We start from the raw sequence: 16,180 nt of genomic DNA on the forward strand, positions 1-16,180 counted from the left end.
CATGGCCATGAAATCCCATGGCGTGAATGAGCTGCTTAAAGCTTCCTGGACAATATATTCCTAGGCCATGGAACACAGCTCCATTTCTGATTCAGTGAACCTCCAGGCTGTCGGGTAAATAAAAGGGGAGCAGTGCCATTCCTTTCAGCATCTCTGCAGCTGGACACCAATGCATTTCCAAAGGGGAACACAGCAGCTCAGGCTCCCGGATGGTTCCTCCCAACACCAAAGCCAATGAGTACCACTCTATGAGGTAAAGCAAATGGCAATTAAATACAGTTCCTTAGGCTGTAAGTGGGTAATTCAGTTGATTACATTTGCCTTTCGATCTGAAGCAAGCCACGTTGGATTGGGCACTTAAAAATACTCCCATCCACCTTCACATCCAGTCCTTTTCCAGAGTGCCCCTTTGACAGCCAGACTGGAGCCTATGGATTTCAGCCACCCAACCCCTGCCTGCCTCCAGCTGAAGGCAGATCCACGTAAACCTCTCTTCAAAGCTGGAGGAGGGGAACCTCCCGAGCAAGCTCCATGGCTTTGTTTGACTTGGCCTTAGCTGCAGGCTGCTTAAAAGCTCCTTGATAAAGAAAGCCCTCTCGTTATCCTGTGCTAAGAGCAATAAATGGTTAAGATGGATGGACTTTTGTCCTGTAACCACCTTGCTGTCCAACACCCCGTTTGAGCCAAGGCTGAGGGAAATGGCTGGGAATCAAATATGTCCAGGCCTGGAAGTTACCCATCCCAGATCCTTCAGGAGGCAGCAGACCCTCTGCAGGCTGTGTGCAGGGAGGGGAGGCCTCCAGGCTGTTGTTGCAATATAGAGATTTATCACCGAAATATAGGGGCAAAAATCCATTATTATCCCACAGGATATCCAGAGTGAGGAGAAGTCTGAACCAGAATCACACAGCCAAGGGGGCTCGTGCAGCCATTAACCCCGGTTACTGTGAGATGTGAAGCCGCCATATGGTAAGAAGGACAAACACAGAAGGGCTGAAGCGCAGTTGTTGTTAATACGGGGTAATGGCAGCCATGAGCTTTTGGAGCAGCGCTGTCAGCAACACCCACACATCTGATGTGAGCGGCCGTGCAGACCATCTGACTGCTGTTTTCTGACTTTATTAGCGAAATGAGGCGTTTTTAGCATCAAACTGGAGGCAAAGGGCCGCAGCCCGCCCTTCCCGCTCTCCTCCACGGCCACTTCCCAGCCCTGAGGCGGGGGATCCATCATGGCGGCCGCAGGGGGGTGGGGGGGCGCCAAGCGCGTGGCCAACTCTACCCCCCCCAACCCCCCTCACATTCCCGCGGCCCCTCTGGCCAATCGCCGGGCAGGCGGACAGGCAGCGACCAATCACACGCCTCCTCCTGCCTTCCGCCCCGCCCACTTGGGGAGCACGCGCGCACACCTCGCCGCTCCCCAGGGAGGGCCGTTGTTTGGGCGCTCGGCAGAGCAGGCCAAGCCCCGCCCACCGCGCCCTGCACGCCATTGGAGGGTCGCGGTAGGACCCGCCCCCGGAGGCGGCGTAGCCAATGAGAGAGCGCCAAGGCGTGTCCGTTGGGGCGCGAGGAGTCTATAAAGGGCCCGCGCGGCTGGCGGGAAGGGGTAAGATGGCGGAGTAGCCGCGGCCGGCGTGGCCTGCGCTCTCCTCGCCGCGTCCCCTGTCAGGAGGCGGGTGGATCCCAGCGCCGCAGCGGGCCGCGGTGCGAGGCGGAGCGGGGAGCGGCACGAGGGGAAGGAGGAGGGCAGCGCTCCCGCCGCCGCAGCCGCCGCCATGCCCAACATCAAGATCTTCAGCGGGAGCTCGCACCAGGACCTGTCGCAGAAGATCGCCGACCGCCTGGGCTTGGAGCTGGGCAAGGTGGTGACCAAGAAGTTCAGCAACCAGGAGACATGGTGAGGAGGGGGCGGGGCCAAACTACAGCTCCCGGCGGGCAGCGCGCCGGCCACGGAACGTTTTCCGCCGAGCTCGCCGCGCGGGGGCTGCTGGGAGTTGTAGTGCGCAGCGGGGGGCGGCCGCGGCCCGAGGGGAGGGGAGGGGAAGGGAGGGGAGGGAGGGGAAGGGAGGAGAGGGCCGCTGGGGGTGCGGGATCCGGGATCCGGGCTGGGCACGGCGCGGGGATAACGGGGCCAAATGACGCCGGGGGAGCGGGGATGGGCCGCCCCCTGCACGACATGTGGCGGCTCAGGGCCGGACTGTGCGTCCTCTGGGGCCGGGGCGGGGCTGGAGGTGCGTGCAGGTGTGCGGGGAGGAACACACACACACATACACATATACACATATACACATATACACACACAGACACACACACATATACACACACAGACACACACACATACGGCCCTGGAAGCGGCGGCCTCGTTGTGTCTGTGGAGTTAAGGAGAAAGGAGAGGTTAAGGTGCCACGATAGGAAATATCTCGAGGAAAGCAGCTGTATGTGCCATATCCGGGGTGATACGGGAATCCTGAGTGGTTGCCCAGAAGTCTCAGACACGAGTTGTTTCCATTACGTGCTGTTGTAACTGCTGCCATGATGCCGTGCACATAGGTGTGATAAGGCTCCATGTGATGTACAGTGGTGCCGTGGCTCTGTCCTCATGTCCCTGTCCCTCCCAGCAGGTCCCTGTGTGAGCACTGATGTAGGTTCTGAACATCCAATGGATCTTATTTACCTCCATCAGCTCAGGGCCCATGCTGGAAAAGAGCAGAGCGGTTCGGTTGTACTCACACTCTTGAATGAGCTCTAATGTTAAGCTCTGGTATTAAAGTGCAGTGGAAAATGACACCGTGTGCTGTTAGTTCAGCCCAGTTTAGCCCATTGGGAAGGTCTCCACGATAGCCTGGAGCAGCTTGTGAGCAATAAGCACGGCAAGATGTCTGGAGTTAGCAGTTTGCTGGTGGAGGTGGAGCAGCAAGGCCAGGTGTTCAGCAAAAGCAAGCTGAAGGGGGAAGATGAGATGGTAAATGAGTAACGTTAAAGGTCTATCTTCAGGTACTCTGAGCACAGAGCTGTTGGGGGGTGGGGGTGGTAACCACCCTCCCACATGCTCCTGTAGTTTGCTGCAGGATGTGGGCATCCCCAGCACTGGAAGAAGCTGGGGGAGGATTTATCCTCTCTCGAGTGACTCTGGGTTCCTTCCACATCTGTGACAGGCTTCTCTGAACTTCACTGTTGCAGCACTTAGGGCTTCATCTTGGACAGCATTTCTACAGAGCTGAGAAGACCTGAGATGGCTGCATGCCTTCCAGCCCCGCTTTGGGTGCGGGTGTCTCAACACACGTTGGAGCTGCCGGCGTGCTGCTGGCAAACAGGACCTTTGGCTTGTGTTCAGTGCCTTCATCAGCAGGGATTAGTGTGCATTACATCTAGGAGGAAATTAACCCCAAAAGCCTTTCCAGAGTGAAAAGCTGGAGGGCTTCTCTGTTCAAGGCAGTGAAAAGCTGTTAGGGCTCTAATAGAATAATCTGCTGCAGCACGGCTTCTGTTGGAAGCTTGGCTTGGCTTTCCCTGCTGACTGGCCATCATCCCTGCTTTGTAGTTCTGTGATTTGGGGGGACAGGAACTGTTTGAGGGTGGGGTTTACATGCTCAGATTGCATAGAGATTAAAAGCAGAGGCCGAGCGCTTTCAGCCTTATTGAACCATTAAATGTGAGCAGTGAGTACTATGAAATAGCTACTGAGCAAACAAGCAACAGTGTTCGTGCCAAACACCCGTGATTACATGGTGCTGTCACCCACAGACCCTCAGGACTGCAACCCCTTGGTCTCTGTGCAGGCCTATGTAACAACTGCAGCTTTAATTTCTGTTTAGATCCAACTCTTCTTTCCCCATCTGTTTCCAGTGTGGAAATAGGCGAGAGCGTACGTGGGGAGGACGTCTACATTGTGCAGAGTGGCTGTGGGGAAATCAATGACAATCTGATGGAGCTCCTTATCATGATAAATGCCTGCAAGATTGCCTCAGCCAGCAGAGTCACAGCTGTCATCCCTTGCTTCCCTTATGCTCGGCAGGACAAAAAGGACAAGGTAAGGGATTCAAGAAGGGGTTCTGCTGGGGGAAGATATGTGCACGCTTGGAGAGGCCGGCAGGCCTGCCTGGCTGCCAGGGTTTAGCTGGAATTGAATATGTGGAGGAAGAGATAAAACTTAATTTAACTTAAACCTGAGGGCATCGAGCTGCAGATTCATCTCCACAAAGATGCTTGGAAATACACCAACCTGTAATCAAAGCTGATGAAAAGATGTGGTGTTAATGAGTACTTTTAGTAGCTGCTTGTGAATCATTGCCTAGAGGTGGAGGACTCACATCTTGATGAAGGAGTTAAACTTGTCTTAAATAGTGTTGTGTTCTGTTTTTCTGTCCCAGAGCCGAGCCCCGATCTCTGCCAAGCTGGTTGCAAACATGCTGTCTGTGGCAGGAGCAGATCACATAATCACAATGGACCTGCACGCATCTCAGATTCAGGTAGGAACTGAAATCAGGAAGCACTTAGCTGCTCCCATCTCAGCCTGTTTACTGCCTTGCAGGCTTTCCTGTCATCTGCTTTTTTTAGCTACAGCAGCAGTCAGCAGTTAAGAGCACAGGGCTGGAAGGGAGTTGTAGGGTCAGTTTGAAGGGGGGTGGGGAGGTGGGCAGTAGGTTCCTCTGTAAATAAGATCGTAGCTGCTCTCAATTAGACCAAGTGTAACAAGCCATGTATAAATGATGGCTTAGTAAATGATCCGTGCAACGTGGTCACCTTATGGGGGCACTCTGTGTTCTTAATTGGTCCTGGGAGGAGTTTCAGATGGAGAATGGTTTTATTTAGTGCTCTTAAATATTGAGCAGAACTTCCTGATGCAGGAAAGTCAGGGAGGAGCAAGCAGCGCTGCCACAGTGCAGGTAACAGTGCTGCTGCCCTGAGGTTACCACACCCTCCAGGTGTTGCTGGCACAGCTGCTTATGAGCATTCATTTGACCAGGACAGTTATATGAAAGCGTGCTGCTGATGAGATGGGCAACTCTGCTTGTATTCATTCCACCCGTCCTCTACGGCTGGCTTTGATCCCTTCCCAAGCTGCTGGTGAACAGAAAACAATGGGTTTGCTGGAAATGAGCCATCTCAACAGAGCAATTGGAATTTTGACCAGGGCTTGCTTTGGAACAGCAGGAGCTGTTTAGCAGGGAAAGGAGGGACAGCGAGGTGGTGTTACTCTGGCTTCTTTCCACCTTGAACAAGCAGTGAGACCAAGAAAACAGTTTACACCTGGATGGTTGTAGCATATTTGTTGTGTTGGTGCAAGTGTTTTGAGTCCTGAGAGGTGGGCTATGTACTTCCTGGTGAAGTAGGTGGGTTTGCTCTCATCTTAATCACTGAAAACACAGCCACTCACATGTCGGTGTGAATTCTGGTGTGGTGGTTGCCCACAAATGCTTCATTTCAGATAGAAAATGTGTGAGAGTGCAGCAGTGGGTGTCTCGGAGCAGCAATGCCTGCTGTGGGGGTCACCTTTCAGCAGCAGCAGTGATGAGATTGAGTTGAATAATTGCTTTTGTGAAGATCCTTGTCCACCATGTCTGGTTTCAGCCTGGTTCTTGGTTAGCAGAAAAGGATGTATGGGGTTGCTGAGCCTAGAAATGATGGTAGGAAGGATCAGTTTCCCTGTAACTTGAATGTAAGACCTGTTGTGCTGGGTACTCCCTCCCCACTCCTACCCATTGCTCCCCGTCCAGCATTAACTTGCAGCTTTTAGTGACCTTTGAGGTTTACCTGGAGCAGTCTGCTGGATCAGCACACAGTTGTGCAACCAGGTGCATTGCTGTTTTGATGTTAGTTTTCTGTACCACTTGAGATAGAACTAATTCCATGTTGTAAAAGTATCAGCTGTTAAGTGCTACTTATACTGCTAAACTGGTTCCAGTCTTACTGCTGTTCTGTATATCCCAAAGGCCACTGTCATTCTATTGAGAGAAGCAGAAAGGGAAGCAGAAAATGCTGTGGCTGTGTGCCTGATAACATAGCAGTCATCTTCCAATCTCTGGTCTTGGTATGTGACCTTCAGCTGCATCTGTTCCTGTCATATTTCTTGCAGGGCTTTTTTGACATCCCTGTTGATAACTTGTATGCTGAACCTGCTGTGCTGAAATGGATCAAAGAGAATATTCCTGAGTGGAAGAACTGCACCATTGTTTCACCAGATGCTGGTGGAGCCAAGAGGTAAGCTGTCAGAGCAAGCAGAGATGCTGCTTCATCTACCTGAATTCCTGAGCATGCTTGTAGCTGGCTGTGACCCTGCTCTGAAGACATTCGCCCTTGCTACAGCTAGGAAAGAGCAGTCCATTACTCTTCCTGGGGAATGCTTAGAAGGTTTTTTGAGCTACTTGGAGAATGAAATAGATTCTAGAATCACAGTTGCATAGGTAGGAGTTGGCCAATTACTTCATCCCATGGACTAAAACTGATCTTTAGGAAGGGAATTATGCATGTTGAAGGAAAGGAGCATGTAGCTCATGTTCCTATGCCAAGACAAGGTAACTCCTGCTGGTGAATACTGCATTTCCATCTAGGCTGTTCTCTCTGTGGTATTTTCTTGCTTTATTGCTCTTAATTTTAATTGCTTGCTATAGTTTCAGCCTGCTGCTGCTCGTCCTCTTCTCTGGGAGCAAAGATGATAGACTGTTCCTTTCTTAAGAGCAGCAGCATATGTCACAGCACATTTGTGCTTAGATAGTCTGTCAGTCTCCCATCTTTCTGCAGATGAACAGCAGTTTGTGGGCAGTTTGGAATGGTGTCAGATTAGTCTGCTTCTGTGTAGTGGTTACATGTGAGCAGCAAAGTAGAGCAAGTGTATTCTTGAATCCAGGAGACTTGTTGTCTAAAATGTTGGTGTGTGCTGACCTGATCCACACACTATGATTGCAGCCATCTGCTACAAAGAACCAAACTGGGTGCCTTCCTGCAGCAGTGTTGTGGCCCAGGTGGGCTGGTCAGGGCCTTCTGTATGTTCAGTTCCTTGTTGTGTAATGCAGGCCACAAAGTGCCAAGTCAGCTGGCATCACCTGACTTCTGACCAGTAATGCTTTTACATCACTGTTCATCAGTAGCAGTACATAAAGTCTGAGTCCCTCCAGGAAAGGTTTTCTGTGGTCACTTTTAACAATGGGGAGGAGTGAGCAGATGTGGTGACAGCTTCTTTTACTGCAGTCTTAGTGTCTTTTTCAGTTCTAGAAGAGATCTGATTGAAGCTACTGTGGAGTTAAGTGTGGTTTGGAAACTGTTCTCTCTTCAGAGTGACCTCCATTGCAGATCGATTGAATGTAGACTTCGCCCTCATTCACAAGGAGCGCAAGAAAGCCAACGAGGTGGATCGTATGGTGCTGGTGGGTGATGTGAAGGACAGGGTGGCCATTCTGGTGGACGATATGGCAGACACGTGTGGCACCATCTGTCACGCTGCAGACAAGTGAGTAGGGCTGGCTGGTGCTTTCCTCAGTTGAAAAAACCAACTGCTGTTAGGGATAGCTAATGAATTCATTGATTTGCATGTGACATTTCACAAGGTAGGATCATGGAATCATAGAACGGCCTGAGTTGAAAAGGACCACAGTGCTCATCCAGTTCCAACCCCCTGCTGTGTGCAGGATCACCATCCAGCAGCCCAGGTTACCCAGAGCCACATCAAGCCTGGCCTTGAATGCCTGCAGGGATGAGGCATCCACAGCCTCCTTGGGCAACCTGTTTCGGTGCATCACCACCCTCTGGGGGAAAAACTTCCTCCTGATATCCAACCTGAACCTGCCCTGTCTCAGTTTAAAACCATTCCCCCTTGTCCTATCACTGCCCACCCTCTCGAACAGCCATTCCCCCTCCTGTTTATACACTCCCTTCAAGTACTGGAAGGCCGCAATGAAGTCACCCTGGAGCCTTCTCCAGGTTAAACAAGCCCAGTTCCCTCAGCTTCTCTTCATAGGAGAGCTGCTCCAGCCCTCATAAAAAATAATGAAAAGTGTAGCTGAACTTCCAGCTGTATGAGTAGCTGGGTGCTCTCTCTTATTTGAAAGCAGTTTGTATCACAGTATGGCTGGTGGGTATTGCTCTCAATGGTGAGTGTAGTGATGTTTGATTTCTTGCACTTGAGTTTATTGTAGGTAGGTTGCCATAATTGATTCTGATATAATTAAATGCTGTCTCAACCATCACCTTAATATCACGCATCTGTATTTCTATTAGCAGTGAGCTTTCCAGGCTTTGTTATTAGCCATCTACCCTAGAAAAGCCAGCACTTGGTAAAACACCTGCCCCTTGTGTTGGCAGAAGTCACAGAAGGTGGATCTGTGTGTTACAACCCAGATATCCCAGGGCTGATGAGTGTTGTTGCAATGTGTAACTTGTTTCTAATAGATTCTGCGGTACTTGTTTGACTGTTTGCTTCCCCACATGGCCTTGCTTACCCCTTGCCCTGCACCTGTGTCATTTTAATGCTGGCTAGTAATTCCTCATCCATCTCTTTTCTTTCCCCTGCTCATAGGCTCGTGTCAGCTGGAGCCACCAAAGTTTATGCCATCTTAACTCATGGGATCTTTTCTGGGCCGGCGATTTCTCGGATCAACAATGCCTGCTTTGAGGCAGTGGTGGTCACAAACACGATACCCCAGGAGGACAAGATGAAGCAGTGCCCTAAAATCCAGGTGAGCATCTCCTCCTGTTTCTTCTTGTGGATGGTCTATGTACACCAATACTGTGTAGTATGTACAGTAGTATCATCGGACTGTAGTTTCCCAGCACTGACCAGTGTCCTTTACTAATTGCTGAGAGTTAGCAGACCTGTTACACTGATGAAAGGCACCTGCTTATCCACTTAGACTTCTACATTTAAGTCATTGTTTCAGTGCTCGCCTTACCTAGAGCAGATCACTGATCACGTGGGGTGCACAGTGTATGCAAGCAGTTGTTACTCCTGCATAGGGTGGGTACTGCATGTGAAGGGCATGTACTCAAGCAGAAAGCAGGAGGTAGGAAGTTCTCAAGTTGATAATGACGATAACCTCATCACAGTAGGGAAAGGTACAAGCCTTGTTTTCCCACAAAAGAAAGGACAGAAGCAACTGTCTGGAAGGATTTCTGGTCTATGTGGGAAAAGCTTTGCTCTTGCTGCCTCTCCTGATGCCCTTGGGAGATCAGAGAAGCTACTGAGTTCATAATAACAAGTGTGTGTGTGGGGGGGGAAAATGCATGATTTGAAAGGCTGTGTCTACTTCAAACACTGCCTTGTACTTCCAGGCCTACACCAACCCTTTATGTGGATTTCTTTATCCAGATGTCCCTTTTGTGAGAAGGTGTTTTGTGCAGGGGAAAGGTATGGGAAAACAGTCTGTATGAGTGGAACAGCTAAAAGTGACCTAAGAGGGAGCTCAGCCTCATTCCATGTACATGCTGTGCTGGTTGGGCTGAGGGCAGGTAGCAGCTCCACAACACAGTGCTCAGGTACTTAGAAAAGATAAAGGAAACCACTTTGCTGTCCACATGAAAATAGGCAGCTGTGAAGATACTGCTGTAGTGCACGCAATCAAGGATGTCCTCAACACTGATTCCCAGCACAAATCTATAGAATGAAGGCATGTGAGATGACTGGAGCAGTTCAACAGGCTGTCATGTCAGTCTTACAGTAACCTCTGCTGCTCAGTGTTTGGACATAATGAACTGTAGCAGTTGTTAGTCCCATGTTCTGTCTGCTGCTGCAGCTCTTAGGGGTTTTTTTTTTCCTCCTTCCTTCCTAAGCAAATTATCCAGAAAAAAGGATGTTAAATATGAATTTCACTTAATTCATGCACCACATCAGTAGTGCTGCTTAGAGACTGCAGTGTACTGAAGTGTTTGATGCCAGAGTTCAGAGCTGGAGTGTGAGCCTTGATTTTTCTTCTCTGCTGTTAACTGCTTTACCCCACCAGGTGGAGCCAGCACAGTAACTTGGCACTGAACCAGAGGACTGTAGCTTCATTTCTGATAAAACCTCGTAGTGGCAATGGTAAAGCCTCGTGACTCAAGGGTAGTAATCTTGGTCTTGCTGTAAACTCCCTGAACTTCTCTGCAACCTACAAACCAAATGAGATAGTCCCAGGCTATGTGGAATAGGGTAAAAGTCTAAGGAGTCTCTCAGCAGAGAAAGGCAACAGACTGTCATCAAATATCTCTTGTAGTGCTGTATGTACAGGATCTTCAGAGGGACAGGGAAGTAAATCCCTACATCATGAGGAGTTGTAGTTTGTCTCCATCTGATCCGTGACAAGTTTGGGGCAGTGAGTTCACTCTTGAGGTGTTGTTTCTTGTCTCATCAACCATTCTCACAGGTTTGATATTTCTTTCCTCTCCAGGTGATCGACATCTCAATGATCCTTGCGGAAGCCATCAGGAGGACTCATAATGGGGAATCAGTCTCCTACCTATTCAGCCATGTCCCTTTATAACAACTGTTGCCAGCTTCTGCTTGTATGGCTTTTTTTTTTTTTATTTTATTTTTAAAAAACCAAAACTTGTTCAGCTTGTTGTAAAGTCCAGTAGAAGACTCTGCTTGTTCCAGTGCAGTTCTCCACAGCTCCTCCTGCTTTAAACCAGGCTTTTACTGGCTCTGACCCCAGCACTGGGAGGCTGGGCCATAAAACTCATCTCTGTAACACTCCAGTTCTGCCAGCAGCCCCGTATGTGGGGGCTCATCAGTAGGATTGGCTCAATACTGCAGATCTGTGGAGAGCAGGACTGACACATGGCACATTGCCACAATTGGTTTTGGAGGGAGGGAGGGTGGGGAGAGGGTTTGTCTGTTGGCAGGGTTAGGTGACCTGTTGTACACACACCTTGAATTGTTTGGGAAGTAGATCACCCTAGGACATGTGGGTCTGGATGTACAAGAGCCCAAGAGACTGCTCTTATTGCTTTACACGTGCCAGCTCTTAAGGAGGGATGAGGAAGGCCTGTGTCTTGGCCAAGCTGTGACCATAGCCGAAGCCCTGGGGACACTTAGGAATGTTTCACACCTGGAGGTGGTTCAGCTACACCTTCCTCCTACGAAGGGAGTTGCTCCTTGGGCAAGTATTCTACTCCCTCTTATGCAGAGGAAACCTGCAGGTTGTGGGCTGTAGGTTTTAGGGTAGATTAAAACCAGTTCCTCCATTTCACAAGCTCCCATTAGCTTTGCTGCTGACTGGAGGGCTGCTGTTGTGTGCTGTAGCTGCACCTGGACATGCTGTGCACATGTACCTTGGTCTGTTTGCACCAGTACTCTGGTCACTGAGCCTCTCCACCCCACAAAAGCTTGGCTTCTGGCAATGGGTTGAAGGGGCTCTTGTTACACAGCACTGGGAAAACTGCAGATCCAAAACCAATCTACTGGGCAGTGAGGTGTCCAAAAGGAAAATACCAAACTAGAGTTAGCTGAGGCTCTGGGGTGTAAAAATAAGTATCATCCAAAACTTGAACACATAGTAGCTGTACCAGACAATCTTAATATATTAAGTGTCTCCTGGACTTATGGTGTTACAGGCCAAGCTGTTTTATGCTCTGGTTTTTTATAAGCACTCCTCCTTGAGTTGTTTGTGAGATGGGGAAGGGAAAAGGGAAAAGAAGGAACTCGAGATCACTTGCTGGGGTAACCAGCGTGGCATTGGGAAGGGTGTAAGTGGAACTGACTGAGAAGAAGGTGGGTCAAGATCTGGGGAAGTAACTACTTCAGCTGTGCCTTTTAATGTAAACTTCTCCCCTCTCCCTTCCTGGAATCCCTGTCCTGTGGCAATGTTAACACTTCTATTACAGTGTAGGGTTGTTGTTGTGGTTTCTCTTTTATTTTTGTATAACAATTGGTGTTTGTCTGGAAAGTGTGTCCCTTGCTTTGCTTTGCATCCTGCACTGAGCTGTGCCGAGAGCCCAATTCCTGCCTCCTGCTTTGGAGCCCTGCTGCTGCACTGCCAATGCCTCAAGAGCTGAGAGCCAGGACGTCAGAGCAGCAGTGTGAGGATTTTCAGCAGCATTTGTGTTTAAATATGTGACCTGATGAAGGAATTAAACTTTTATTTAAAAAACAACCAACCAACCAACCCAACAACACATAGCCTCTGCCTGTAAGTGCCTTTACAACCCCTGCAGAATGGTGTGCATCCTCCGAGTTAGGCCACTTGTGATGTAGGTATGTGCTTTGGAAGGGACCTTGGTGGGTCACCTGGCTTAGCAGCAGGGCTGACTGCAAGGTTCTGCTTTGCTGTGCTCACACTGCACAGGACAGCACGCTTAGGACTGAGCTGCTGGGAGTGGTGGCTTTTGTCTGTGTCTGATTTTGTGCACTTAGGCTGTTCTGTGCAGTTTGTTCTATTTGGTTGCAGATTTGTTCACATCAGTGTTGAGCTGTGGTAAAACCTGAATCGTTGAGCAAGCATGAGTGAAGAATTGCGCATCGAGTTAATGATTTGAGACAGCAGGACTGCTCTGAGAAGCACCTGTTTACGTAAACAACAGCTTTGTTTCTCATTGTAGATCCAGAAAGTGTAAGTGAAATGGAAGGGAAAGAGATGGCAGCTCTAGGGAAAGCTCTTTGACTTCAGAGCAGTCTTTGTGCCCTGGGCTGGACCATCTCATCAGGAGCTGCGGCCTCAGGTGGACTTTGAAGACCGCTGCTATGATTCCTCTTTAAAAGACTTCAGTACTGAGCAGTGAATACCTGAACTGTGGGTTTCCCACCCCAAAGTGGGCAGGGTGGTGGTGGTGGTGTGGGTCTCCTGAGGGTGATGGAACAGGTTTGATCTTCCTTGAGAACATGAGCTTCACAGCCCAAGGTTCTCAACAGGGCTCTATCAGCGGGCTCCTAACGCTGCAGCTGTGCCTGCCCTGTGTCCTTAGGTGCTTTAATTAAAGCTGGCTGTGCTGGGGGCGGCGGATCGTCCCCGCTTTGTGCCAGACAAAGAGCTGCAGGGGCCGAGCTGCTCTCCGCTCCCCCCCGGCGCTGCGCTGCTGGTGGCCGCGGGCACCGAGAGCGGAGGGGCTTTGTACCCACCCCCCCCATCCCCGCTGCGGGGCCGCGCCGCATCGCAGCACCCCGCTCCGTCCTGCACACGGCGCCCAGCGCACACAGCCGCACCCTCCTTCCGCGCCGCGGGGCATCTCGGGAGTTGTAGTTCTTTAGAGCGCTCCAGGCGGCGGCGGCAAGCGGAGAGCGGACTGTGCTTCCCAGCGTGCACCGCGGGCGGCGGAGCAGCCAATGGGAGCGCGGGATGGGCGGCGGCCGGGGTATATAAAGCACCGCCCCACGCGGCGCGGTTCAGCCTCACCTGGGGACGCGGAGCGGAGCAGCGGGCGGGAGCGGACAGCGGCACACGGGTACGGGGCGGGGCGCGGTGCTCAGCGTTACGGCACGGGGGGTCACACGGTCCGTTCGGGGCCGTCACGCGGGGTCCCCACGCTGGGTGCGGGGAGCGGCGGGCCCCGCCCTGCGCTATTGTCCGCGGTGGGAAGCGGGCGGCGGGTCTTTGTTTGCGTGGTGCTCCGTGCAGCCCCGCACCGGACCGCTCTGATAACAGCAGGGGGGTCTCACAGGCAAAATGTGCGACAAACCGGACCTGTCCGAGGTGGAGAAATTCGATAAGAAGAAGCTGAAAAAGACCAACACGGAGGAGAAGAACACGCTGCCCTCCAAGGAGAGTGAGTGCAGGGGCATGGAGCCGGGGATGGGGGCATGGAGCCGGGGATGGGGGCATGGAGCCGGGGATGGGGGCATGGGAGGGGCCGGGAATGGGTCATGGGAAGGCCGGGGATGGGGGCATGGAGCCGGGGATGGGGGCATGGAGCCGGGGATGGGGGGCTCGGGGGGCTGCCCGGCCACGGCCACGGCTCGAGGAGCGGGTATCTGAGCGCTGATCTCACTGCTGAGGAATCCGTGGGGAGAGGCGGACGGGGCAGCTGAGAAAAACGCACCCGAGGGCGGAAGGGGGATGGGGGGGTTGGGGGGAATGTGCCGTACCGCCATAGGGACAAAGCGCTGCCGTGGGTCACAGCCCCTGCCCTGGGTTGGGGTGTCCCGGTGTGAAGCTGCAGGAGGATGCTCGGTGCGCTCTGCCTGCTGCTCTTGGGTTCAGACAATAAACCCTATCGCCGTCTCCGATGGGAGCTCCTATGGAGCAGCAGCGGGGATTAATGGACCCGTCTCTTCTCTTACAGCCATCGAGCAGGAGAAGGAATGTGTGAAGTCTTCCTAGAGCGATGGTCTGGCAGGAAGAGCCGCCACTCGATTGGTTTTTGTTAGCTTGTTCTTTTTCCTTTTCTATGAATTAAATCATCCGTTTTTTTTGTTGGGTTTTTATTCCTTTAACTTCCATCATGTGCACGTCTAAAGACCAGCCGTATCTGCTAACCCACTGCCCCACCTCGCTGGCAGCTTTGGTGAATGGGGGACACAAAACGTGCCCCCCCCCCAGGTCCATCAGCCCAACCCCATGGGTGCTGCCCAGCTGACCTTGCTCTGATGCAGGGGCTGCAGAGGCTCGTGGGGGCAGAGCTCTGCACTGTGGGGGAGCAGCATCCTTTCTGGCCAGCCCGTGGCCTCGGTGTGTCTCACATCCTTTTCACTGCTGGTGTTCTGTAGCCTCACTCACTATTTGTCTTCCTTGGGGAAAAAAAAATAATGAGAAGTTTATTATAAAATAAAACAAAAGTATAACGACCTTCCTCTGCTTTGTGGCTTCTTCCCTTGGGATTATTCATGTGTAGCCTTGGGCGTTGGAAGGGCAGGGTTGGAGGGTTGGCATTGCTCAGAGGGATCCCTACAGCAGCAACCCAGCTCAGGGTGGGGACTGAACCTGCTCTGAGCAGTTGGTGTCCTCTGCCCCAAGCACTGCTGCAGGGCTGGGCTGGAGGTTCCTGTGCTGGCCCAGGTCCCACGGGTGCTGGGTCCATCCCCTTGCTGCCCGGTGCAGCCCTTCCCTTACCTGCTTCATCCCCTGCCCTTGGCTGAAGGAACTTTGCAGCCCCCAGGGCTGGGTTTGGTACCTCTCAGCTGTTCCTGGCCCGGCACAGTGAGGTTCTGTGGGCGTTCCCAGGGCTCTGCTGTGGTTTCCCAAGATTTCTTCATCTTCTCCAGGGTCGCCTGCCAGGCTGCTGTGCCCGCAGAGATGGGAGCAGACCGACCAACAGGGGCAGGGAGGTAGCAGCTGCCTCACCCAAACCCTGTTACCATCAGTTCTGAGGGCAAAGAACCACGAATGTCCCCATTGCAGGAGGAGGGCTAGCCGGTAATGGGAGGTCCATTACAGAAAAGCTCTTTCCACCAGCACTGCCCCCCTTCCCTACCCTGGACCTTTTTCACCCCAGCACCAGCTGGCTGTGTAGGCAGCTGCGGTGCCGGCCAGGCTGGTGGCCCCAACCTATGATGGCTTTGGCAGCGTGGGTGCAGGTGATTCTGTGCCGTGTGGTCACCATCCCCGAGGGGCTGAGTGCCACGGTCCCTCGTGTCCTGTGTGTATCCCTCCCTCCCCGCTGGGCCCCCGTCCGGCTGTTCTGGGGCGGTTTCCTCCCATGGCTTTATCGGCTGTGAAGGAGGGAGGAGGCGGCTGAGTCACCGGCGGGAGGAATTTGGGCTCTGCAGGACAAATACCTGGTGAGCAGCAGCACGGGGCCGATTCGGCTCAGGGCTCGTGGCTGGGATGGGTGCCTGCCCTCCCTCCCTCCCCTGGGACTGACTCAGCCGGGAGGGGATTTGGCCCCATAGGTTTGCAAGGAGATAATCTCCGGGCGTTGCGATAAGGCGAAGCCGTGCTCTGGGCTTCACAGCCATGCAAATCTGCAGCTCCTCTGTGTGCAGGGCAGAGCTGTCACCCAGCAGGGTGCCATGGGGCTGCATCCTCTTTCTGTACAAGCACAGCTGCAGGGAGGGTGAGCGAGCAAACATGAGCTGCAAGGGAAAACCTGCGTGCACAGGAGGTGTTTGGAAGCAGCCATGCATGCACGCATGGTGTGTGCACAGTGCAGGTGTGAGCTCGGTAGGAAGGGAAAGCAAAGGGGATGCAGCAGTGAGTGAAAGCAATGAGCTGCCAGCAGCACTGAGCGCAGTGCTCAGCACGCATCAACACCTCCCCAAGAAGCCGAGAAGTTATTACTGCTCTCAAAATAATGCCCGGGAGGTCAGCTTTACGAACAGCAGCTTGCTCATCCCCACTGAGCGAGG

General features: G+C 52.4%; 2 protein-coding genes across 3 annotated transcripts; both read left to right on the forward strand.

The window, feature by feature from the left end:
• The first annotated feature begins 1,579 nt into the window (after nucleotides 1–1,579).
• On the forward strand, nucleotides 1,580–12,056 carry PRPS1 (phosphoribosyl pyrophosphate synthetase 1). 2 transcript variants are annotated; one of them, XM_015860108.2, is made up of 7 exons: nucleotides 1,581–1,894; nucleotides 3,844–4,027; nucleotides 4,368–4,466; nucleotides 6,074–6,198; nucleotides 7,271–7,444; nucleotides 8,510–8,669; nucleotides 10,353–12,056. In XM_015860108.2, the coding sequence occupies exons 1-7, from the start codon at nucleotides 1,773–1,775 to the stop codon at nucleotides 10,443–10,445; spliced, it is 957 nt and encodes a 318-aa protein (XP_015715594.1). In that variant the 5' UTR covers nucleotides 1,581–1,772; the 3' UTR covers nucleotides 10,446–12,056. The 2 variants fall into 2 exon arrangements, with proteins under 2 accessions (XP_015715595.1, XP_015715594.1); XM_015860109.2 differs by lacking the exon at nucleotides 7,271–7,444 and having other exon boundaries at nucleotides 1,580–1,894.
• A 1,152-nt stretch (nucleotides 12,057–13,208) lies between these two features.
• TMSB15B (thymosin beta 15B) lies at nucleotides 13,209–14,681 on the forward strand. The gene is made up of 3 exons (XM_015860110.1): nucleotides 13,209–13,341; nucleotides 13,558–13,662; nucleotides 14,179–14,681. Exons 2-3 carry the CDS (start codon nucleotides 13,563–13,565, stop codon nucleotides 14,214–14,216), a joined length of 138 nt encoding a protein of 45 aa, XP_015715596.1. The 5' UTR covers nucleotides 13,209–13,341; nucleotides 13,558–13,562; the 3' UTR covers nucleotides 14,217–14,681.
• Nucleotides 14,682–16,180: the final 1,499 nt, after the last annotated feature.

Source organism: Coturnix japonica, chromosome 4 (genome assembly GCF_001577835.2).
Source record: "Coturnix japonica isolate 7356 chromosome 4, Coturnix japonica 2.1, whole genome shotgun sequence".
Classification (NCBI taxonomy): Eukaryota; Metazoa; Chordata; class Aves; order Galliformes; family Phasianidae; genus Coturnix; species Coturnix japonica.

What these genes read in the sequence shown, in the direction of transcription:
- PRPS1 (XM_015860108.2), top strand. Translation starts at nt 1,773, where the DNA reads ATGCCCAACATCAAGATCTTCAGCGGGAGCTCGCACCAGGACCTGTCG. An exon ending in GGCAGGACAAAAAGGACAAG is followed by an intron (nt 4,028 to 4,367) that starts GTAAGGGATTCA and finishes TTTCTGTCCCAG; the next exon opens with AGCCGAGCCCCGATCTCTGC. An exon ending in AGCAGTGCCCTAAAATCCAG is followed by an intron (nt 8,670 to 10,352) that starts GTGAGCATCTCC and finishes TTTCCTCTCCAG; the next exon opens with GTGATCGACATCTCAATGAT.
- TMSB15B (XM_015860110.1), top strand. Translation starts at nt 13,563, where the DNA reads ATGTGCGACAAACCGGACCTGTCCGAGGTGGAGAAATTCGATAAGAAG. An exon ending in CACGCTGCCCTCCAAGGAGA is followed by an intron (nt 13,663 to 14,178) that starts GTGAGTGCAGGG and finishes CTTCTCTTACAG; the next exon opens with CCATCGAGCAGGAGAAGGAA.